The sequence below is a fragment of the Pollicipes pollicipes genome, unplaced genomic scaffold, assembly GCF_011947565.3.
Source record: "Pollicipes pollicipes isolate AB1234 unplaced genomic scaffold, Ppol_2.1 Scaffold_3447;HRSCAF=4054_pilon_pilon_pilon, whole genome shotgun sequence".
Taxonomy (NCBI): Eukaryota; Metazoa; Arthropoda; class Thecostraca; order Pollicipedomorpha; family Pollicipedidae; genus Pollicipes; species Pollicipes pollicipes.
In genome coordinates this window covers 7,334,180-7,357,559 of record NW_023596297.1, presented here as the reverse complement: position 1 = coordinate 7,357,559, position 23,380 = coordinate 7,334,180, and the positions used below count along the sequence as shown (strand labels likewise).

Below are 23,380 nucleotides of genomic sequence, written 5' to 3'. Positions count from 1 at the left end.
AGAGTGGAGTTTTCAGCGCTGAGTACACGCCAGCTGATCACAGACAAAACTCTTGCACATCCTGTACCGCATTGCACTGTATTCCTGCGCTGTACAGTTATGCGTGATTTGATGTCCTCTTTTACAACCGTCAAGCCAGTTTTGTATTCTTGCGCGAGTACGTGGTAGAAGCGCAGTTCTTTTCAGCTCATTCTAGCTGATTCCATTGAAGGCATAGCCTACTTGGTTTGAGCTAGCTTATCCCAAGGTCAGTCTGCAGTAGTGTCCCAATATTTGGCCACTTAGGTGGCAGGGATGTCAACAATGTGCATGCTGTACACCCCGGTTTGGGTCTCACTGCCTGCCGCCCCTCCCATGGCTCAAAATCAGCCAATCAGCATCGAGGCTGTCAACCCAGTATCTAAGTGCCTCAGGCTTGACAAATGGACCGGTCAGGTCAGATGTCTGGGTTCGGGGTGAAAGGGCGACAGATTAGTGCCAACGAATTGTGGGGCCGCCGAAGAGCCAGAGTTCTTGTAGTACGAATTCATATTTTTCTCCTGCACATCCTACTGGATGAATTTTGGAACTCTGCTATGCGGACTTCTTCATGTTGGGTTGTTGTCAGCTTAGCTTAAACATTGCGTAGTGCACTGCTATTTTTCACGTTTAACGAGGTGCACATTTAAATGCGACCATGAGCAGACCTGTGAAGGCATGTTGGCGGCCGCGTGGTAAGCGTTGCCTCGCATATGCACTTCCTCGTTAATTCTTATATTTCTTGTCACAGGTTTGACATGTCTGAAGACTTTTTCACCCCGGCTGTTCGCGCGCGCGTGGTGTCTTTCATTTTGAAGCGGAAGTGGTTTGTAAAGCAGGTCACCACCCAGCAGCCAAAAATGGACTTCGGCATCGACAAACTGCTGTCGGACAAGACGTATTTGGCCAGCTACGCCCCGCACGAGGTGAGCGGCGGCGGGCTAGCTCCGATCCCTCCGCGGGGCGAGCGGCTGCCAGCAGAGCTCCAAGGTCCGCTGTTGACACGGACGCGCCTGGCGCCGTGTCGACACAGGATCGGGCTCGGACGGCGGCAGTGGCCGACAGATCCACGCGCCTCCCGCTGTCAGAGGCGTCGTCCGACAGCGCTGCCCTGCAGCGCGCCGGCGCCGTCCGCACCCGGTGCGGGCGGGTCATGTTGGAGTGGAGCGCCGTCGTCGGCTGACGGCCGGACGCTGTCGGTGGCTTGGCAGCGGTCGACTCACCGCCCATCCGTGACCACTGGCCTGTGAGCTGTGGTCTGTGACGCGTGATCTGTGACCCATGATTTGTGCCTAGATGTATGACGCATGGCCTGTGACCCGTGATCTTTGACCTGTGATCTAAGACCCGTGATCTTTGACCTGTGATCTAAGACCCGTGATCTGTGACTCGTGATCCGTGACCCATGATCTGTGATCCGTGATCTGTGACCCGTGATCCGTAATCCGTGATTTGTGACTCGTCAGTATGTTCGGCGTCCGCGTCACTCGTGATCTGTGACCCATGATCCATGTGCTATGACCTGTGACCTATGGTCTGTGACTCTCAATCCGTGATTAGATCTGTTATCTATCATTTGCGATCTGTGACCCATGATCTGTGACCCGCGATCTGCGACCTGTGACCTGTGACTCGTGACCTGTGACCTGCCATTTGTAACCGGTGATCGGTGACTCGTTTTAGGGCGACTACAAGCGGCGGGGCAATGCGCGCGCCCTGCTCTACTACGAGTGGGCCTCCCTGCGCAAATTTTACCGGCACCAGCCGCTCGACTACGTGGAGGACTACTTCGGCGTCAAGATCGGCATGTACTTCGCCTGGCTGGGCTTCTACACATATGCCCTCATCCCGCCGGCCATCGTCGGCATCATCTGCTTCCTCTACGGCATCATCACGCTTTACGACGACGTGCCCACGTAAGGGGACAGTGGCAGCCGGGTCGCGTGCTCGCTGGGGGACGCTGTTGCCCGTCCCAGGCTGGTCCTGTTGAGAAAACTGCTTGGTGTGGGATTCGGCCCACCAGAGCGGCCGACCACCTGGGTTCGGACGTGTACACGACTGTTAACGGGACTCAACGCACAGGGCTTTTCGTGTCGTCGCTGGAAACGGCTGAGCCTGGCTGCTTCGGTGATCCGCCAGGATTGATTTATGCGGTGCTGATGGCGGAAAGTGATGGGCACATGCCAGTATGTCTCTGTGTTGTGTTGCTTGAACGCCATTCGCATAACGCCCATTTCCGCCCAGAAACGACATCTGCGAGAACAAGGACGTCCTGATGTGCCCGATCTGTGACGTGTTCTGCGACTTCTGGCGGCTGAATGAGACGTGTGTGCACTCGCGGGTCACCTACCTCGTTGACAATCCGTCCACGCTCTTCTTCGCCATCTTCATGTCCTTCTGGGGTGCGTCGTCTGCCGCTTGCCAGTGGTCTGATGTCCTGGTACTTGGCGGGGGTTTCCAGATATGCATGATTTGCTGATTGCTTTCTGCGGGAGTGCTGTGCATTTTGCTTGACGATTAGTCCGTTGATTACCGTTTGCTCTGTTTAGTTCGGATGGAGCGCGGTGCTTGTGCCATCAGGGGCTGCAGCGTCATCTGAATCACATTTGACAGTCATATGAAGATAAGTATGAGTCAAAGCTTTGAGACTGGCCGATGTGGATGTGACACATCCCTGGTGGCAGCCGTCGAAATAACCGGCGAGTGTCTGTCCAGCCGCGCTGTTCCTGGAGTTTTGGAAGCGCTACTCCGCCGAGATTACCCACCGCTGGGACCTGACTGGTTTCGACGTGAAGGAGGAGCACCCGCGGCCGGAGTACCTCACCAAGCTGAAGGACCTGAGACAGGAGGTGAGTGCGTCATCAAGCTTAAGGATCTCAGACAGGAGGTGAGTGCCTCACCAAGCTGAAGGACCTCAGACAGGAGGTGAGTGCGTCATCAAGCTCAAGGACCTCAGACAGGAGGTGAGTGCCTCACCAAGCCGAAGGATCTCGGACAGGAGGTGTGTACCTCGTCAAGCTGAAGGACCTAAGACAGGAGGCGAGTGCCTCACCTAGCTGAAGGACCTGAGACAGGAGGTGAGTGCCTCATCAAGCTGAATGGCCTCAGACAGGAGGTGAGTGCCCCATCAAGCTGAAGGACCTGAGACAGGAGGTGAGTGCCTCACCAAGCTGAAGGACCTGAGACAGGAGGTTAGTACCTCATTAAGCTGAAGGACCTCAAACAGGAGGTGACTGCCTCATCAAGCTGAAGAACCTCAGACAGGAGGTGAGTACGTCACCGAGCTGAAGGGCCTCAGACAGGAATTGAGCACTTTTTCAAGCCGAAGAAACTCTGAAAGGAGGTAAGTACATCGCTGGGCTGGGGGTTTTCCCACGAAAAGTGGTTACCCCGCGACCTGGTAGAACTTAAGGCGAGAGGTAAGTATCTCATCAAGCTGATGGACCGGAGGCAGGTGGTGAGAACCGTACCAAACTGAGGGATCTCGGACTGAAGTCTCAGTAAACAGGATCTCTATTATGGTGTATCAAGGGTCAAGGATCTCAAGGACACGCGCCTCCGTTGAATGCAGCGCACCATGGAAAAGGGATGTGGGGTAGATGTGAGCGCCGAGTCAGCGTTCATGACTTCGGGGATGTAGGTGGATGCGATTATATTTTTTGACAGGAGAAAACTGTCATCTCAATAACCTTCCAGTCCTATTTATCGCACAAAAGTGGGCGCCCATTTCCGAGTCGGTGAGCTCGACACACATGCGTTGGACGTTGTTCTTGCTGCGCGACAAAAATGCCACCGAGAGAGGTTTTCCCATATTCGTTCGCTTGACAACTTCCGCGATCGAAATATTTCGCAACCAAGCTTTTACTCACAAAACTCCTGCCATAGCTAGGTGCGTCTATCTAAGCATGCGTTGGCATCTACATTTACATGTCTAAGCCTTTAATGTTTAAAAACCGTTCAGGTGAAAATTTTCATTTGATTGACTATTCAGGCAGGCGGAAACAGGAGAAGGAACAGTTTTGCCGAACAAACATGGGTTGGTTGGGTTATAATTAAGTTTTACTCGACACGGCCGCCTCGTGCGTGCCAGAGTTCTGTTTACATGACTTTCTAACTGCATACGTTTCGTCCATACAAGCAATGAAGTGTCGAAGCTTTACCCGTTACGCGGGGTGCTTACAATGCCGCGTCAAAATTGTATCCATTTAGCAGTCGTGACGGTTTCTTTGTCCTAGTTTCATCTCATAGAGTTTGTGGTCATTATTGTGTGGTCATCATTATGTGGTCAATTATTAATACATGATGGTTTCGTTGGCGCCAGTTTTCAGTGCAGTAGTAAAGATGTAGAGTATCTGTAGCAGTCATTGTCTAGCGCTAGGCCTTGCCGCGTCGCGTTGTGGCTGAAGGACAAGAAAGCTCCCGTTACAGTCCTGGCATGTGGCGGTTATGTCCGTAAGCGTGTGGTTGGTGGGATTCGCGTCATAGACTTTGTCAGTAGCGGCTTCGACCTCAGGGTTTGCGTTTGAGCCGTCAGCAGTGGGGTCTAAACGCTGTGATCACGCCTGATGTCGTTGCAAACAGTGCGATGAATTCCTATCTTACCAGATCGCTCTCCTCAGGTGAACGTGGTAACGAAGCAGCTGGAGCCGCATGTCAGCTTCTGGAAGATGCGATTCCCGCGGATCATGCTGAGCGTCTCCATCGTTCTCCTGCTGGTGCGTCGGTACAGACATCTGCCTGATATGCATCTTCTCGATCAGCTATCGCCTGATCTGCCGCGCTCTAGCATAATAACTTGTTCATCACAAAGCAATGGTGTGTGTGCTATCGTCGTGTACTATCGTGCGGCTGGTGTGGGTGTGACGGCGGCGAGCCCGGACCGCGGCGGGGACTGTGAGCCGGACTCTGGCCCCGGCCGCAGATCACCGTGGCCATCGCCATCATCATCGGCGTGGTGTTGTACCGGCTGTCGGTGCTGGCCTCGCTGGCCTACTGGAAGGACGACTACGTCAGCAGCTACGCCATGCTCTTCACCAACGCCACCGCGGCCACCATCAACCTGGTGATAGTGCTGCTGCTGAATCAGGTCAGAAACTTTAGGGTCAGCCAAGATGACAAGTAGCGTTATGTTAAAAGGTCCTCTGCTCACTTCAAAACTCTCGAGCACAGATCTTGTCGGGTTCTGGACACGCTTAACTGTACTAGATTTTGCGTTTTGAAGTTCTCAATTTTCAGCTTTCCAGCTTCGAGGAATGTACATATTCTGCACAGCGTTGTGACGAATCCCCCACCTCTTTGGCGCGCAGTCCCAAGTCTGCCTCTCACGTTGTACTCGTCTGCAAGCTTGCATGGTAGCAACTGTGCGACCGCTTTGGAGTCACCGCTGCGTCTGGCGTCATAAGCTGAAACAGGCCGATTGGGGACTGTTTGACCGGACCTGGCCCATGTTGGACCGGACGCCAGTGACCCGGTTTGTACGTGATCTAACATGATTTGGTCGGACTCCGGCCTGACATGGCCTGATCTGATCTGACCTGACCTGACCTGACCTGACCTGACCTGCGCTCAGGTGTATGACCGGCTGGCTGAGTACCTGACGGACCTGGAGCTGCCCCGCACCCAGTCTGAGTACGACGACAGCCTCACCCTCAAGATCTACCTGCTGCAGTTCATCAACTACTACGCGTCCATCTTCTACATCGCTTTCTTCAAGGGCCGCTTCCACGGCTACCCGGGGAAGTACAACCGTATCGCTGGCTTCCGTCAGGAGGAGGTGAGAACTGCGACGGAGCGGGGCCGCCCGCCGCGGTGGGTCCTCGGGTTCTCGCCGTCGCCGCCGGAGCCGGTTACTTCGTCATGCTCATTAGCACTTGTGGGGTGGTGCGCATGCCTTGTGCTGTGTTGAACTGATCCATGACGTCAAATGTGCATCTGGCTGTGCTGTCCTGAGTTGTCCGCAAGCCTGTCCATTTGAGGTGTGGGCTACGTTTGAAAGATCAGGACGACGGTGCTCTGTTGTTGTTTCGTTGTGAGAAGGTTTGCCGCGGTCAGAAGCTGGCGTCATCCGTTAGGTCTTAACTCGCGGTGGCCACAGCACTGACGAGCCATGCCGGTGACTGTGCCCGGTGACTGCTCCCGTGCCAGCAGTCGGCGTTGTCGGTATGTGTGTGTGTGTGTCCCGGCGCTGACGGTCGGCCGCGTGTCCCGCGTCTCCTGCGACAGTGCGGTCTGGGCAGCTGTCTGTATGTTCTGTGTGTGTGTGTGTCGCGGCGCTGACGGCCGGCCGCGTGTCCCGCGTCTCCTGCGACAGTGCGGCCCGGGCGGCTGTCTGCTGGAGCTCACCATGCAGCTGGCCATCATCATGGTGGGCAAGCAGGCGCTGCTCACCATCTGGGAGATGGTGCTGCCGTGAGTAGTGCGCCGTCGGCCGGACGCCGGCCCGGTGCTCAGACGCTGATTGGGTGCGAAGGAGAAACATATGGGAACGCTCGCTGGTGTAGCTCGGCTGCCGCCGGTTGTGGTCAGCGTCATGGCTTTGGAAAATTCGACGTCGCTGGTAGCGCTGGTCAGAGACCTGAGGGGTGTATTCGCAGCATGCAAAGAATGCTCTATTGTGTGTGACGTCACGTATAATTTTTTCCTTACTTTGTCGCAGCGCGACTCGCTTTCTGTTTATATCGTCGTGACTGCCGTGACAATAACTGCGCATTCAAAGACAAGATTTTCGTGGAAATCGAAACTGCAAATTATGCCCGTTGTAGCATGCAAAACACCTTTTTATCAATTGTGGTCGGTCGTGGGCATAAGAAACAGCCCTGTAATTAAATGTGCTGTGTCTCATTTGCCTGTCTCATTTCGATCGATTCGAGGAAAAGTCGTCTCCGCCAGCCGACACTCTATGTACAAAAGCGGTAATTTTTCCGTAGCTCTGCACTAGTGAGAATGCCTATCTACGGTTTTTCCATGATGCAAATGCATTCTCTTCTTGAAAATCGGAAGGTGGGTGAACTATTTGCTGGAATCCAATACCTCCAAGGCGTGATGCTGGTCACGCTGGCTCGGATTCCTTCAGCTCATCCGTGTTGTACGGCCTGCACTAGCTATGCGAACAGTGCTGATTAAGGAGGTACAGCAGTGCAGTTATCGTTGCCGGAATGTGGCCCCTGACGATGTGCTCTGGCTTGTTGGTGCAGCGCTGTCATCACTGTCTCCCCCCCCCCCCCCCCCCCCCCCGTCAGTCCTTGCCCGCAAAGGAACTAGCTGGGGCCGTGACGGGCCTTGGTGCACTCCACTGGACGGCAGACGAGTTTGTACCTCACGTGCGCCGTGAGGTAAACTGTCGGTGCAAACTCGCCGTATTCCTCATGTTCCCAATGCAGCCGCTGTCCCCAGCCCGGATATCCGGTACAGCTGCCGTGTCCAGTCCTGACGTCCACTGTCTCCCCAACCTTGACATCCCCTGGCCCCTGGTCCGCTGGCCCCTGGTCCTGACCCCTTGCCGATGAGTGGCCCTGACGCTGTCGGTCGCGACTCGGGCAGGAAACTGTTCACCTGGATCGGGGACCTGAGCAAGCTGCTGACCCAAAGGAAGGAGGACGACCGCGTGCTGCCCCGCTGGGCGGCCGACTTCCGGCTGCTCGACTGGGGGCCCCAGAGCCTCTTCTGGGAGTACCTGGAAATGGGTGAGGACTCGCCGGGCGCCAGAGCGCCAACAGCACGCGTTCTAGGCGTTTGGTCGTGTGCGTTTTATGTATGAACAGAATGTGAGGAGCCTGTGTTGATTCATACTCATTAACTTTAGTAGATATAGTTTTCTCCCGGTTTTTCTCCGAGGAATAATATTATTGCTTCTGTGTTATCCACGTGAATAATGCTCCTCTCTAAAACACTGAAAAACTTAACTTTAGTAGGTTTGAACATCCCGTTAGACACTGGGATCCCTGATGTTACTGGAACGAAAGTAGTTATGTGCTTTACCTGTTGATGCATGTCTTTGTGATCGAATCATAAGCCTGATCATATCTTATGATTGTTAGATTTGTATCAGGTATGTTGTATTTCCGTCCCGCCGCCGCTGTTCCCGGCTTCCACTACTGATTCATTACTGGTTTCGTTCGAGTGGTGTGAGCTTGTATATGCTTCCACTCTCGGGATGCTAGATTGTGTTCGCACGCACTGAACACATCGAACGCGCATACTATTGCTGGTACCAGCCGACCCCTGCTGGCTGTAGACCGGTGCTTGACCATAGCTTATATTGGCCGGCGTTGCTAACACCAGGTGACTGCCGGCGCTAGCCGGACATAAAATATCGCGTCTTTTATCACCACCTCACTGTGTCATGCCGATGCGCTGACTGCAATCAGCAGAGCGCGGGTGGGCTACACTCCTGCACAGCTCTGGTGTCCGTGCCCGGTCCCTGGGGCGGCTTTGTCCAACGCCTAGCTCCCTCGCCTCCGCAGTGATCCAGTTCGGCTTCGTCACCATCTTCGTGGCGTCGTTCCCGCTGGCACCGCTGTTCGCCATCCTCAACAATGTGCTGGAGATGCGGCTAGACGCGCGCAAGCTGCTCTCGTTCTACCGGCGGCCAGTGGGCCAGCGTGTCCGCGACATAGGCATCTGGTACCGCATTCTCAACACCGTCGGCAAGCTGGCCGTACTTAGCAACGTGAGTCTGCCAGGACCGCGGCGTCGGGGACAGAACGGCCGGGACGGCGGACCGGGGACGGAACGGCCGGCACCGCGGCGCCGGGGATGGAACGGCCTCGGCCGCGGCCGGAATTGCAGCACCGAGAACGGAACGGCCTCGGCCGCGGTCGGGACTGCACTGGGGACGGAACGGCCCAGACCGCGGCGCCGGGGATGGAACGGCCTCGGCCGCGGTCGGGCTCGTGTGCGCCAGACGAGCTGGTTCTGGGCGCGATGCACTCGCAGATACCGTGTCTTCCTCATGGCCTCTCAGGGCATGCTGCGACTCTGGGCCTGTTGAATCCGCGGACCGTGACCGCGTGGTCATTGGGCGACCTTAGCAGCCGTGCAGCCCACGTACTGTCTTGGCGTGACCGGGGCGGGTGCTGGGCCTGCGGTCTCCGGCTGCTGTGCGTCAGCTCGCTCCGCCGGGTCCGCCGGCTAACCGGTGCTCGTGCCCCGGCCAGGCCTTCATCATCGGCTTCACGTCCAACTTCATCCCACGGCTGGTCTACCAGATGAGGGTCAGCGAGAACGGCACGCTCGCCGGCTACATGAACCACAGCCTGGCCGTGTTCCGCGTGGCTGACTTCCCGGAGCGCTACCGGCCCGTGGTTGACAACGCGACGCGCATCGATACGTGCAGGTCGGTTGGCTGGTGGCGCTGGATTTGCGGTAAGGTGTTTGATCTACGTAGTGTGGTCCTGCGGGCGTCAGGTGGCTGATGTTTTTCTAGTAGAGACGTGATACAAAAATCACGCCTCGGCTAATAAAAACATTGTTCAAAGGTGTAAAAACGCCACTCGCAAAGCAAAACCGCTGCTGCAGCCACTAAATGAGATAATTGTTTGCGGGGCTGCTAGGTCTACGAAATGCCAAACGTAAACGACATACGCCGCTGTGGATGCGCGGCGGGGTGGTGGCGTGGCCGTAAGAGTGCTTGAGGTCCGCACGAAGATAAGGAGGTAACGATACTGGGAAAGGTGAGCGAATTGCACGTAGTCTTTCTTCACGCACTTGCAAGTGCGTGACTCTGGTCAGATTGCCACCAACGGATCCCCTCAAAATAAATGCTTGGAGTTTGATACAAAGGTGCTCTTTCCGGCCTATCCACATCAAGTGAGGAACAGTGAAGAGAGTAGAGACAAAGAGGCGCGCAGTTACCCTCAGTTATTCATGAAAACAAACCTGTTCAGACCACATGGGTGCAGTTTCACAAAATTGGTCCGGGGGGAAGCGCTGAGCAGTGAAAAATATCATCAATTACGCCAATTTGCGCCAACAAATAGGTTTCTCCGTGGAGTTGCCGCGATCATCTTCGCAGAGATTGAGCGGCGGGAGCGCCAGTGGAGAGGAGGGGAGCGCTATAGTAGTGCGCTCCGCGGTTGCATGCTGCTCATCTTTCTGTGCGCGACTGTCGCAGGTCGGCGACCTAGCGCTGGTGGGAATCCAGTGGCGCCCATGGAATGCCCGTTGTTCAGCACACACTAAACCTCGTGTGAGATATTTGTGCGTGTGTGTGTTTGTGTGTGTGTCTTGTACGCGCCACAAGACGCCATAACTTTCTTGGCGCCACTCGATACAGATATCCTGGCAGGGCGTAGCTTCACAAAGTAAGTTCGGGCTGAGCGTTGGAAATTTACGAAATTACCCCACAAAATACGTCGCCGAACTAGTTTTCCACGGACTTGACCAGCTTTCTTTGCGAAGTTGAGGGCCGTATGTTAATTAACGCTGTTTATTTTGCGGCCCCCTGATTTGCTCTGGTCCTGTTCCACTTTGCATGTTGACAGCACCATGGGTTTGGGTTGGGGGCAGGATTTGCCAGGGGCCTCGCGGACAAAATTGGGCCTCCCCGCAGGGGGAGGGGGCTCCTGCGCGGCGGCGTCATCAAGAGTGAGGGGCACTGAAAGCGCGTGCCCCTTATCAAACTCTTACATATAGCGTGCCCCAAGAAGATATGTGTAATCAGTTAAGGAGGGCCTCCGGATCTCGCCAGTGGGCCTCACTATCCCAAAACAGGGCATGCTGATTCGGAACCGTAGCCATCTCATACATGAAAGTTATCTCCTGTTCTAGAAATTGGGTCTCCTGAATATGGAGGGTGCCTCCAAAACCAGAACAGGGCCTCCTAGATTGTAACGGGGTCTCGTAAGCCAGCAAAGGGCCCTCCTTTATACAACATTGGGCATCTTGATATATGGCACTGGCTGCCCCCTTCCTAAAAGCGCCCTCAGGACTCAAAAATGGAATTTTTGATGTAGCAAATTATCTTTTATGCCCAATTTTTTACCCTCTAGCTGAGTTTTTGGGGCCTCTTTTATATGAATTTTAGTATTATGCGTGCAACTACACTTTGCAGTTAGTTGAGAAAAATTGGGACCTCTCCCCCCAAAAAAAGAAATGGGAACAGGGGAACTGTTGCTCCCCTGCCTGCTGGAAGGCCGGGGTCAACTACTTCCCCCTGCTGCGCTCCCTCCCCCCCCCCCCCCCCTGGGCACCACGTACTTCTTCACGCACGTCACTTCAGTGTTTAATGCATCTGTATCGTGTGCGCCTACTTTTATGTTTACAGCATTAGCTGCGTTAGAGCACAGTGAGAAAACAAGTTGGTAGCTTTGTAGCACATTTGTGCCAGGAGGGGAAACTGGAGAAACTACGTACTGGAGAAAAAAATTTCACTAGAAAAACTAAGAACTCAGAAAAAAAACTTTTACTTACTGGAGAAAATACGCGAGATGCGGCGAGTGTGTGGACGTCGCGCGCCAGTGGTGTGTGGCGTTGGGTCCGTTGGCAGTGGTACTCAGCGGTGGTCGCTGACCAACCGCCGTGTGTCCGTCTTGTCTCTGTTCCGTCCGCCGGCCGGGGCCTCTCGTCACCGACATCACGCGAGCGTGTGCTGCCGCCTGGTGACAGGTACCTGGACTACCGGCTGGGCCCGGACGCGGCCGACCCGTACGCGCCGGACACGCTCTACTGGCACGTGCTGGCCGCTCGGCTCATCTTCGTGCTGATATTCGAGGTGAGAGCGCCAGCTGGCGGCCGCTCAGCGCTGCGGTGCGGCTCCGGCCGCGGCTGCTCACCGTACCCGCTCCGGTCTCATCGGCGCCCAGCGCACCCTGCAGTGTTCGACTGACTGTATCAGTGGTACGCCCGTCTCGCAGTCGGCATATGGTGCGCCTTTGGGGACGGATCAGCTGCTGTCAGCAGGCATATTGTGGAGACGCTCGGTGGAAAGGTGGGCGGGCTGACAGCGCGTTATCGGCTCGGGACCTGCCCGTCGCCGGCTGCCCGGCACGCAGTCTCAGTGGAAAGGTGGGCGGGCTGACTGCGCGTCAGCGGCTCGGGACCTGCCCGCCGCCCGCTGCCCGGCACGCAGTCTCAGTGGCGGCCGCGTGTTCCAGAATGTGGTGTACGTGATCATGCAGCTGATCTGCTGGATCACGCCCGACATCCCGCGCAAGCTGAAGGAGCGCATCCAGCAGGAGAACTACCTGGTGCAGGTACGACCCGGCGGGTCTGGCCGGGACAGGATGGATGGGGCCCTCTCCCCGCGGTGGGCTGGGGCGCGCGGACAGGGCGTGTGCCCCCGGGCGTGCGCCACCCGTGCCGCTTGTGAGCGTACTGCGCCGGGTTACGCGGTGACGGGTCAGGGACGGCATATCACAGCGCCGACACTCAGTGCTCCAAACGCGATGTGTTCTCACGACTGGTCAGTGACGCTGACCGAGCGGTCTGTGATAAGGTGAGCGCATGTGGCGCTGTGATGAGTCGTGATGTAGTTGTCACATGGTTCTAAACACCTCTAGATGGCGATGTTGGGCCGGTAAGGAGTTCGTCAAGTTGTGGCTATCCGGCACATTCTCTCGTTTGCAATGCGTAACTAGTTTTGATTTGTTTCGCGTCCTGTATTGTTAGCTATTTAGGGGGCAAAAGCAGACAATCACCGCAGACATCCGCTTCATTTGTCACTGTATTATATTTATGCGGAGGACCTGGCTAACGGGGGGTCTTCTTACATCGCTTCATGCATCCTCTTGTGCTGCGTTTGCCTGGCTTCGAAATTTGCCAGTGCTTCTCTGGCTCAGTTTGAGGTTTTATGATGCGTTCTCTGTGAGTCGTTCTTATGTGTAATCGATTCATGCGTTTCGCAACGCTGGCTTTATGTGAATGGCTCGCGGTTTCGAGTCGCGCAACTGGACTGTGGAGGCTTACTGCACTTTAAAGCATTGCTCGCTTTGCTGTCGGCCGCCTGAAGCCCATTTAAAGCAGCAGGCTGCCCGCGCATTGCCTCTTGCCAGCTGGTGTCCATGCGTTGGAACACCGTTTGACGCCTCCGTGTCTTTCATATTAACCAAATCGTTTCATTGAGTCACCCTAGAAGTTGGATCCATTTGTAGGCATACCATTTCCTGACAATAACGGCACCGCGTCATAAATGCCTCCGGTATTTTTGATGCATGATGGGGGGGGGGGGGGGGGAGAACTGGTCGGTGGCGAGAGACGCGGGGCTTGTCAGCCGGCCGTCCCGTCACCGACGGCCGTCTGACCGCCCGTCCGCCCGTCCGCCCCGGCAGGAGATGATCGTCGAGATGGAGCTTTACCGGGCGCGGGGCGAGGACCCCAGCAATCTGGGCTGCACCCTGCTGCAGCGACTGGTCGGCGACCCCGAGGTAGGTCGAGGTCGTGACCGCACTGGAACCTCAGATGGCGGTGCCTCCCGTGCGGTTCCGTTACTGGCTCGGTCGGTGCGGCAGTCACCGCTTGGTCCCTTTAGATTCTCTAACGGTGTTGTAGATAGCTGCGACCGATGCGAGCCGGTGATCTCACGTGTTATGTGCATCCGGGTGTGAATTTTGACGAGCACTCTGTTCTCCCGCGTAGCTAAGTCTCACGGGATAATGGGCATTCGGGTCTGAAAGCGCTGCTTTGAGAACGTTCGTGAGTACGCAGCGGCCGTGGCCGCCGGGCGTGTCGTGACCTGCTTGTGCAGCTGCTTGTACAGCTGGGCCCCGCAGCTGGCGCCGGCCTGCCGGCAAACACTGACACCTAGCACAGGCCGAGCTGTACCAAGTTTTGGCCGGGCTTGATAACCGTGCTGAGGGTCTGTCCTCGTGTGTGCCGGTGCGTGCCGGCAGAGTCGCAGCCCAAGGGTCGCCGCGACACCCGGTACCGTTCTGCGATGTTCCGTGTACCAAAACACGTCGGTACAAACGGCTCGTAATTATTAATTAGTCCAAATTCGCTTTAACACCGCCCACGTTTGAGGTAGGACTTAGTTCCTGCACTGCCCTATTGCAGGAAAAGTTTAATGTTCTAAACCTGAACCAGGCGCTTCAGAATTGGATGCGACTTTCCATGCGTGGCACTGCTCTTCGTAACTATGGTGCGGTGGCAAACAATGCTTATCCAGACAGTTTAGTCCTGCGTGTAAAATACTACTTCGCACGTGACGGTCTCATTTAATTAAATTCGTAGTCACAACCATGCAATAAGCATGAGGCACACGTGGTTTGTGCCAATGGTAGCCCCCCCCCCCCCCCCCGGGATGAAAGGTGGCCATTTTGGATGGAATCAGTAGGTTGGCATAAACCATTGAGCAGATAAGATCACAATCACCTCATACGGCGGATCTGCGTTGTTCGTTGTTGTTTCCCCTTTAATTTGACTTGAAATAACCTAGGGTTGAAATGCATTGGGTACAAAGTGGTTGTTGCCTCGGAATATGCAGACCACGTTATTTCAATGTTTCGCAGTAATTGTCATGCGTAGTGGAGTATGCGCAAGTTCAGCAGCCCATAGGTTTGGAGCAACCCATAGGTTTGGGCTTTGTCACCATCGGGCAGCTCTCTGTTCGGCTGAATCACGCAGTGAAAAACTATAGGCATGATTCCTTGAGAAGCGGCACAGTTCAACGTGCCCATGAGCTCCCTAAGCAGGCCCTCTCGCCAACGTCAAAAATGCTGACAGGCATGTTCAAAAGAGGCAGCTGGTTGTAAGGGCACAAGAAGGCCAGGCATTGACATGCACGCGTTGGTTTTGTAAACTGCAAGGGAGTTGGGTAGAACTTTCCGCTAAATGGAAGGATATGGCAAAAAGCTGGGAACGGCATAGGATTTGTATTAATGTTGTATCATGTCAGGCGTTAAGTGTGGTGTCAATTTTTTCTACGTTTGCGTGGTCGCCCCCCCCCCCCCCCCCCCCCACACACCTCCGCTGCCTGCTTCTACGCCAATGCTGTCCCCTTCCGATCATTAAAGCCATGGCATCGGAGATTCCATTTTGCCGATTGTATTTGCCCCTCACGGCACTGGTTTTCTTGTAGCTGCCCCCCCCCCCCCCCCCCCTCCACCGCCCCCTGCCGTCAAGTCCCAAGGCCGTTCTCAAGTACGCGAGCCATCAGTTCGCGACGCTGCCTTCCAACGCCAACGCAACGCAGCGCAACGCACAACGCCAAACGTCAACGCAAATTGGCCAACCTCGTATAAGTGTGCTTGCCAAGTCTTTCCGATATTTAACTGTGTATTTGAAGGAGCATCAAAAAATGCCGGAAGTCTAAATTTAGGTTCGAGTCTTTTTGAGTTACAATATAGATGGAAGATAAAAACGAGGCAAATCACATGCACATTGAGCAAGTTTTTTGGACGTTCCAAAACAGGAGTAGATATCACAGATATCGCATCGAGGTGAAGAACAACGGGTATAGGATTTCAGTTTCACTACCGGTTCTTGGCGAAGCGGAAAGGCCAGGATAAATGTGCGGTGACTCATATATGCGGCTAGTGATATGAAAAGCGAGCATTGGAATGCCGTCATTTTCTTTTTGTAGGCGGCATTTCCGGGTGAACGTACCTTGTCGCTTGCAAAAGGACAACTGTAAGCGCGCGGGATGAATGGTGCATTGACTCCCCAGTTTATAGTTGCGTTCGGCCAGTGATGGATCGATCATGTCGAAATCAGACGTGATACGCATCTGTTCAAATAACTCAATGATGTGTGCTTCTTGTCAGGCATGCTGTGACTAACGACTGTGACTAATCAGACTGCGACTACGATGTGCCGGTTTTGCTCGTCAGGGTGCGCTGAAATGTTCGCGCGCATTTGCCGCCCTCTTACACACATGTGCTATCTTCTACTGAGCATTGGCGCGAGGTACCGTCTGTAGCGATGTTCTGGGTAAGAAGCCATTCCACTGGAAGCTCGTTTGACGTGTGTTTTCATGGAACCTCCACGAAATACTGAATTGGGTGAGATTAATTTCCACGGAGTTGGCAATTTTCGTCCCTGCCGGCGCGCATCCATGCATATTTCCGGCCCCTAAGCGGGTTAACTGGCGCGTGCTTGCATTTCAGCATATGAAGCCTTTCGCTGAGAGGTCCATGCTGATGGCCGAGCCCACTGAGCGTCAGGCGGTGTCCCGCAACTCGAGCGGCACGGAGAAGGATCACATCTCGGACTACGAGTCAGCCATTCTGACGTGAGCGCCGTCCTGCGGACGCGGCGGTCAACTGTGGTGTCGCCGGAGCCCGCTGTGTGTCGCGACGATGGATCCCGCCGATGCAGCTGTCGCTGTCTCGTACGCCGAGTTGGCAGTTTGCACGCTCCGTGGCGCGGCCTGTTTTCCATTTTTAATACCTTGTCGCAGTAGGTCCGGCGGACGCACAACACGGATGCGTGCAGGCCATGTGTAGCAGCCGCCGTCACTACGCTACGATTCTGTGATGGGTTTTGCTGCTCAACGGTCTGTGTTCTGTCCATAGCTGTACCAACCGACATTGTGATTAAGCCCGTAGGAACGTCGTGTGCGCTGTTGAAAGACGCTTGGTATGCAGTGTCAGTGCGGGGCAGCGGTGGCGTTGGAGACGGTTGGCGTAGGCCTGCGACAGAAGCGCTTTCGTTCGCCTCGCTGAGGCCGGGTGTTAGGGCAGCGCTGCGTGTTGTGCTACAGCGGGACTCGGTTTCGTCGTTGGTGCCTTTCGATCCCATCGTGCAATGTTCGTGCGTGTGTTGCTATGTGTAAGCAGCTCTGGGCGTGGCGGTGCACTGGCTCTGCCCCTTGTCTGCCATTGCCGTGTCGTTGGAGGATTCGCGATGAAGACTGGGTATTTCTCGTGCTTTGGCTACTGCGTTATCTCCTTCTTAAGGTTTATTGTTCTCGCGTAGTTGGTGTGCAGGGTGGGTGCCGGCCAAAGAATGGTTCAACAGCAGCCATGGACTTCTAGTCGGATCTGATTTAACAGGGCACCCTTTCGCTGCCTCGAACTGGCTTTTCACGTCACCATGCAGCATTGCGTCTGGCCGCACCAGCCGTTTATCAGTCACACAACCTCCGCCTGATCTGTCTCGCATTTTTATTGGTGTAGTTTTACATTTTCCACGGCGCACATCTCTCAACCCGCCTGCGAGGCACGTCGTGTCCACGTGGCCTCGCGCACGGGCCGCCCGTGACAGACGGGGCCCACGGCAGTGATGGCGTGTCTTCCTGCGCGGGTTCGGGTGTCGGCGTTGATTCTCGCCGCCGATGCAGGCGCGTGTTTGAGCGCGTGGATGCGGGCGCGGGCGGGTGTTTAACAAAGCTCGCGGCGTCTCTGGGAGCGATGGCGGAGGCTCGCGCAGAGGCGGCGGGCGCCGGAACTGCTTTGCTCACCATGCGGCTCTTGTCCGGATTGTTGTCCTGCGCTTGTGTTCGGCGCGAATATGACGACCGTCTAATATAACCGTCTAATATCTAATATAACGGTGCGAACGTGTGTGCTCGTCCCGTTCGCCGCGTCAAGCGCTCCGGCTGGCAGCAGAGCTCACATAGGACCGTTTGAACACACCAGGAAGGGCTAAACTCGCGAGGTGTCGGATCCACGTCAGGTAGGTTATCTGGAAGCGGCGACCCTCATCCCGGCGGTGAAATGAGTCGGGTCTGAGCCGTATTGGTCAGAGCTCAGCAAATTTCAGCTGGTAAGCGTGGACACGTAAGGGTGGAAATCATGCGGCGGTATTTAGGGTGGAAACGGTTTTTTCGGGTCTGTCTGTCTGTCGAAACCCTTGTGTCTGAACTGCATGACACAGACTGTATGTGTCGGGCAGGTCTGTGTCAAGCAGGCATGTGACATACCTATCTGACGTTTCAAAAGCGGCTTCTCGCTTATTTGGGTGTTCTTTTTTAATAGCTAGGAACAGCAACCTCACCTAAAAAAGCTTGTCCAGTACAGAATGTATGCACCTGCTGCGTCTCCAGTACCTGCCTGAACCGTTTTAAAGGCCTGGTCAGGCGTGAGCTGCCTACAAATCAAGGTTTTTGCTGGGGGATGCGGCGGCTCACCGTGGGTATGGGGGTACTTCAGGTCACTGGTGGGTGGGTATATCCCCTTCCCCCATTTAGCACGTTGAAACAGGCACTGATACGTGTCATTAAAACCTTTCGGTTTAGTCCCTTATGTTTGCGGCGGACATCGACACATATCTGCCCAGTATGGCGTATTAACTGACAGGGCGTGAGAGCCTGAATAACTAGAATCCTTGTGATGTTCGTGTCATTTTAGCCCCCTCCCCCCCCCCCCTCCCACGTAGGTTTTGGGCGGTGGTGATTTGATTTCACTCCCGAAGGTTTTTACAGCATGGTGTCCTAATGGCCCGGCTACGCAGCGCCAAACTTTGCATACTGAATGCAATTAACACCCTCGGGTGTAGATTTCTTTGACCCCCCCCCCCTCAAGGTTTTTTCCGATATGGTTTCCGAATGGCGTCAAAGTCAATTGCTACGCCATCATTCAATCTGCTGCAACAACAGTGTTACACGGAGCCCTCTGCGGGGTACTTTTGTAGGCAACGCAACAATTGAATGAACAAATTGCACTGAACTGGCGTCAGGTATGAAACTCAGACCAAGGTCAAAACTAGCCTGTTTTAGTTCTCTAGGACTCGCTGTGTGATATAGTTCCTGGTGCTCACTTTAAATTTATTGATTACAGTAACCGCGTTATACATCTTCCATGGACTCATTTTTGAGGTCAGAATAGGTCACTGACCAAAATGACCTAGAGCAACGTATTTTTGGGGGAACATACTGCCTGGCATAATCTCTGTCGCTTGTTCATATGCAAAACTCTAGGCAGTATTGTATGATTTTGGACACCGTGACCCTCCAAAGACGAAACAAGGTCAATGGCCTTAAATGAACATGTTAATTTTTGTTACAACAGGTGCCTAGGTTCTAGGGACACCTTGGACGCTAACTTGGAGTTTCTCCTTGTTTGACCGTATTTGACTCGAAGGCAATGACCTAGGAGCCTCAAACTTTGACTTCAGTGAGTTCACGTACAGGTTAAGACACTCTGTGAATTTGGTACATTTAACTGCCTTAGTTTTTGAGGTCCCAGGAGGCCAAACTGACCCACTACTCGAGCGAAGGGTATCGAACCGGCCACCCGGTTGCGTGTTAAATAGCGAATTTGTCCGAACAAAAGCGTATATGTACCTTGTAGGGTCACTAACCTATAGCAGGTCAAAGTCAGCCCATCGCCATTAGCGGTTACAGTTTCAAGGGAATCGTTCAATCTGATAGAACAACGCGGTGGTAGACGAATCCACACTGCTCGGAGGCTGTTTCTTAGGCAACAAAACTATTGAGTTTAGAACTGCAACAACAGCAATAACAAATTTAATCGATCTACAGTCGGGTATGAAGGTCAGACCAAGGTCTAAACCGGTTTGTTTTTTACTCGAGAGCTTGCTGTGTGGGATGGTTTCAGCTACCACAACCCAACACAACTTCCATTGATTTTTAAAAATGCGGGGGACGTCATCAACCTTAAATGATCCCGGTCAGCTTTTTGTTTTTAGCAGCCGCTTGCGAACAATCCTTGAGCATTTTCAGATGTAAAGATCGAAACAATGTCGTAAGTCATCGTAGAAGCACGGTTACGGCTGAGTAGGCAATACGATTAACGGCTGCGTTAAACCGGCGGCGAAAACACCCACATTGGTGGCAATAATACAATTGGCGGTGGGGTATTCAACTGACCAAATTAACCAATGTATTGAAAGTGACTATTTTGGTTACATTTCAGTCATTTTTGGTGACCGGTTAATAGCGAGTCATTGCTACGCGTCCCAGGATGCAATTGAGGTCCATATGAGACAATAACAAGTGCCACGCATTTTGAGAGTAAGGAGCAGGGCCCTGTGAGGAGCAAGGCTGGAGCTGAGTCGGCGTTAGGGATGCATGGGTTAGGGCGCAGAGCGCTAGGGGTTGGACGCGCGGAACTTGGGGATGGGAAATCTCGTAAGCGTTTGGTTTGTATGTTGGCAACGCCGGCGCGGGCCTTGCTTTCAGTAAGACGGTCCATATCAGCTAAATCTAGCAGAAAGAAACTTAAGTCCATTCCGATAATTCCGTGAGAACTGCAAATTTGTCTGTGTCTGGTGCGATAGAGCTCCCTGCTAGGACCGAGAATCAGAAGAATTACTGCGTTGTTGAAAGGATGACTATATTGCAGCAGTTTTTCAGGGGGATGATGTTGTTCATTTGGCTGATAGCAAAGCATCATCCTCATTGCAAAATCAAACTCAAGCCCTCTGGAAGTTCTGCCAAGCTGAAAATGGTTGTGCAACATTGTCCTTTACAATATTTGAGCTTTAAAGATGATTATATAAAATTAATTTGGCATGCATTCATGCTATTTACTCATGTTCATGAAAAAGGCATGAGCTTTCCTAGCACCTACTGTGTGATGCTAGTAGATATGAAGCCTTGGACATACATTTAGCTGCAATCATGTAAAGCATGTTCCAATTGAAATAACTGCAGTGTGCTAAAGCATGAGCCCCTTATTTTTGTCATGGCAGAACCCTTACAGAAGTCTAATGTGATCACTCTGCTGACCAAATACAACCCAAGTAGGTTACAGTTATTATCTTGTATGTTTCTTCACAGTTAAGGCACAAACTACATGGCAAAGCAATTTTTGTATTGCAATTTTATTGCAAGCAATTTTGCATATTGCAACCTGTGAGATACAATTGTTTTTGTTACTCAGTCCAATCAGATGTGACCCACTGGCTGTTTCCATGTTTAGGTGAATATGTTTCTGAAAGTCACTGAACACTAACATTATGTGATTGCAGGATTCTGGAACATTGCTGAACAGTTGCCACAAATATGGTGCTCTGAGGAAGTAGTACAAGTTTGTGGCATAGTAGTAGCAGAAAAGTAATGCTCTTTCAAAACCTGGTCCTGCAAACAATCATCAAGCGACACTGCCAGGCGGCTGCACACATCTTCAAGGAAGTGTACGGCTGAAGCCCTTCATCATGGACAGACGCTACCTGCTGGTGCTGGGGTTGGGGCTGCTGCTGCGCTGGGCGGTGTCGCTGCACCCGCACTCCGGTCGGCACCAGCCACCCATGTATGGCGACTACGAGGCACAGCGGCACTGGATGGAAGTCACGCACAACCTGCCGCTGTCCGACTGGTACCACAACACCACCGACAATGACCTGCTCTACTGGGGCCTCGACTATCCGCCACTCACGGCGTACCACAGCTACGTGTGCGGCGCCGTGGCCGCCTGGTTGGATCCCTCGTACGTGGCACTGCACGCGTCGCGCGGCCTCGAGACGCCCGAGCACCGGCTGTTCATGCGCAGCACGGTGCTGGTGGCGGACCTGCTGGTGTTCCTGCCGGCCGTGCTGTGGTTCGCGCTGTCGCTGTGCCGCAGCCGCAGTGTCACGCTTAACGTGCTGGCTGTGTTCGCGCTGTATCCCGGCCTTATGCTGATCGACCACGGCCACTTCCAGTACAACGGCGTGTCGCTGGGCCTGACCGTGGCGGCGGTCGCGGCGCTGGTCGGCCGCCGCGACCTGGTCGGCGCCGCGCTCTTCTCGCTGGCGCTCAACTACAAGCAGATGGAGCTGTACCACGCCATGCCGTTCTTCTGCTACCTGCTGGGTTTGTGTCTGCGCCAGCGCACCTGGGCTGCCGCCGTCGGCAAGCTGACTAGGATCGGCGCCGTGGTGGTGGCCACGTTTGGGCTCGTGTGGCTGCCGTTCTTGGTGGACGGTGAGCGGACGGCGCAAGTGGTGATCCGTCTCTTCCCGTTCAACCGCGGCTTGTTCGAAGACAAGGTGGCAAACTTCTGGTCCAGTCTGTCCGTGGCGTACAAGGTGAAGGAACTGTACGACATCGGCACAGTTGCAAGCATGTGCCTGTCGGCGACGGCCGTGTGCCTGATGCCCAGCAGTTTGGCGCTTCTCACAGACCCGACCGCGCACAACCTTATGCTGTCGCTACTGAACTCGGCGCTCGCTTTCTTCCTTTTCTCCTTCCAAGTGCACGAGAAAAGTATACTGCTGGCTGCTATTCCGGCCTGCATGCTCTTCCCCGACTACCCGCTCTCGTGCTTCTGGTTCCTCACCGCTTCAACACTGAGCATGCTGCCCTTGCTGCTGAAGGACGGCCTCCTGCTCGCCACCATCGCCACCACCGTCTTCTTCATCGTAGCCGTCAACATGACGACGGGTGTGCTGGACGTGAGCCGGCGCGCCGCGGCGCCCAAGCAGCGCTCCCGCCTCACGTCCACCAGCGGCCAGCCGACGGTCGACCCCTGCTCGCGCTGGGCGGTGCCCGCCTTCGGCCTCTCGCTGGCCGGCTATGTGCTGCTGGGCGCAGCCGCGGCCGTCCTTAGTCCGCCGGCGCGCTACCCCGATCTCTGGGCCGTGCTCATCTCGCTCTACTCGTTCGTCCATTTTGCCGGCTTCTTCTTGTATTTTCACCTGATTCAGTTCCAGTTCTTCGACGAGAAGTTTAAGATATGCTGAACACGCAGCTTTTCTACTTTTTTAGATGGGAGACCCTTGCCGTTATGGTATTCTGTTGAGTCTTTGTCACGGACACCGCGCACGAGGGGCACGAGAGCATCGCTTGGCATATGCTGTCATTCAGATATATCCTGTCCATGGTGCTAAAGGCTCCCTTTTGTTAAACCGAGTGTCCACCATCGACGGGCAGTTTGTGTGCGACGCACTGCTAGTACCATTGTCAGAATGCGGGGCTAAATTTTCGCCAACGTTTTATGAAATACCTGTCGGTGGGGTTTCGTGCTGCTTGCATGTCCATGGTCGGTTCCATGACGGTGCACTAGCGTGGTGCGGTTAATATCTGCAGTGTCCAAGGTCTGTGTGGCGCGATGAGATCCGTGGAGATTGGGCCGGTGAAATAGCTCGCACTGCCTTATGTTTTGGTGCAAGGTTGTGATGCCTGGGGCTGGTTTTTAATACAAACTCGCTGGGACATGTTGATGTGTGGAGTTTATCAATAATGAGGTTTGAGCAATAGGAAATATTGCGCTGCGGGCACAGTGTCGCCATAGGTGTTTTCCAGCTCCCTGTTGCGCATTGGAAACTGAGAACGGCCCGCTGTCTTGCATAACAGTTGCATGAATTTAGGTAATGGTGAATGACAGACAGCTTGGGAGGCTTAGTCATGTTACGTGGCGTTTATCCCCGATGTGGGCGCGTCGCGCCACATGCCCGTCCCAGGCACCGGACCCGCAGATGAGGCCGGTGGCCGCCTCGCAGACCGCTTCGGGTCCCTCTGAATCTACGGCTCTCAATCATCTTACCCCGCGCCCTGTGGGATGTTTTGTCACCTTCCCCCGCGAGAGGCGGCCTCAGGGCTCCC

The 23,380-nt window shown here is 54.4% G+C and overlaps 2 protein-coding genes across 6 annotated transcripts; both read left to right on the top strand.

Annotated features, from left to right (window-relative positions):
* Positions 1-819: 819 nt before the first annotated feature.
* Positions 820-16,192, top strand: LOC119091701 (anoctamin-1). Its single transcript, XM_037214532.1, has 16 exons — positions 820-944; positions 1,702-1,934; positions 2,263-2,420; positions 2,734-2,867; positions 4,638-4,733; positions 4,940-5,104; positions 5,588-5,791; positions 6,329-6,426; positions 7,558-7,700; positions 8,481-8,686; positions 9,174-9,352; positions 11,623-11,728; positions 12,111-12,209; positions 13,284-13,379; positions 13,591-13,647; positions 16,059-16,192. Exons 1-15 carry the CDS (start codon positions 879-881, stop codon positions 13,606-13,608), a joined length of 2,001 nt encoding a protein of 666 aa, XP_037070427.1. The 5' UTR covers positions 820-878; the 3' UTR covers positions 13,609-13,647; positions 16,059-16,192.
* A 1,346-nt stretch (positions 16,193-17,538) lies between these two features.
* On the top strand, positions 17,539-22,998 carry LOC119092664 (dolichyl pyrophosphate Man9GlcNAc2 alpha-1,3-glucosyltransferase). Of its 5 annotated transcripts, none has more exons than XM_037215630.1 (2): positions 17,539-17,568; positions 20,827-22,998. In XM_037215630.1, exon 2 carries the CDS (start codon positions 21,013-21,015, stop codon positions 22,516-22,518), a length of 1,506 nt encoding a protein of 501 aa, XP_037071525.1. In that variant the 5' UTR covers positions 17,539-17,568; positions 20,827-21,012; the 3' UTR covers positions 22,519-22,998. The 5 variants fall into 5 exon arrangements, with proteins under 5 accessions (XP_037071525.1, XP_037071522.1, XP_037071523.1 ...); XM_037215627.1 differs by lacking the exon at positions 17,539-17,568 and adding an exon at positions 19,836-19,867; XM_037215628.1 differs by lacking the exon at positions 17,539-17,568 and adding an exon at positions 19,897-19,913.
* The last annotated feature ends 382 nt before the right edge of the window (positions 22,999-23,380 follow it).

Bases quoted from the DNA above. Each gene is read 5' to 3' on its own strand.
- LOC119091701 (XM_037214532.1), top strand. From the start codon at position 879: ATGGACTTCGGCATCGACAAACTGCTGTCGGACAAGACGTATTTGGCC. The intron at 8,687-9,173 runs GTGAGTCTGCCA...TGCCCCGGCCAG, and splicing joins AGCTGGCCGTACTTAGCAAC to GCCTTCATCATCGGCTTCAC. The intron at 11,729-12,110 runs GTGAGAGCGCCA...CGCGTGTTCCAG, and splicing joins TCTTCGTGCTGATATTCGAG to AATGTGGTGTACGTGATCAT.
- LOC119092664 (XM_037215630.1), top strand. From the start codon at position 21,013: ATGGACAGACGCTACCTGCTGGTGCTGGGGTTGGGGCTGCTGCTGCGC.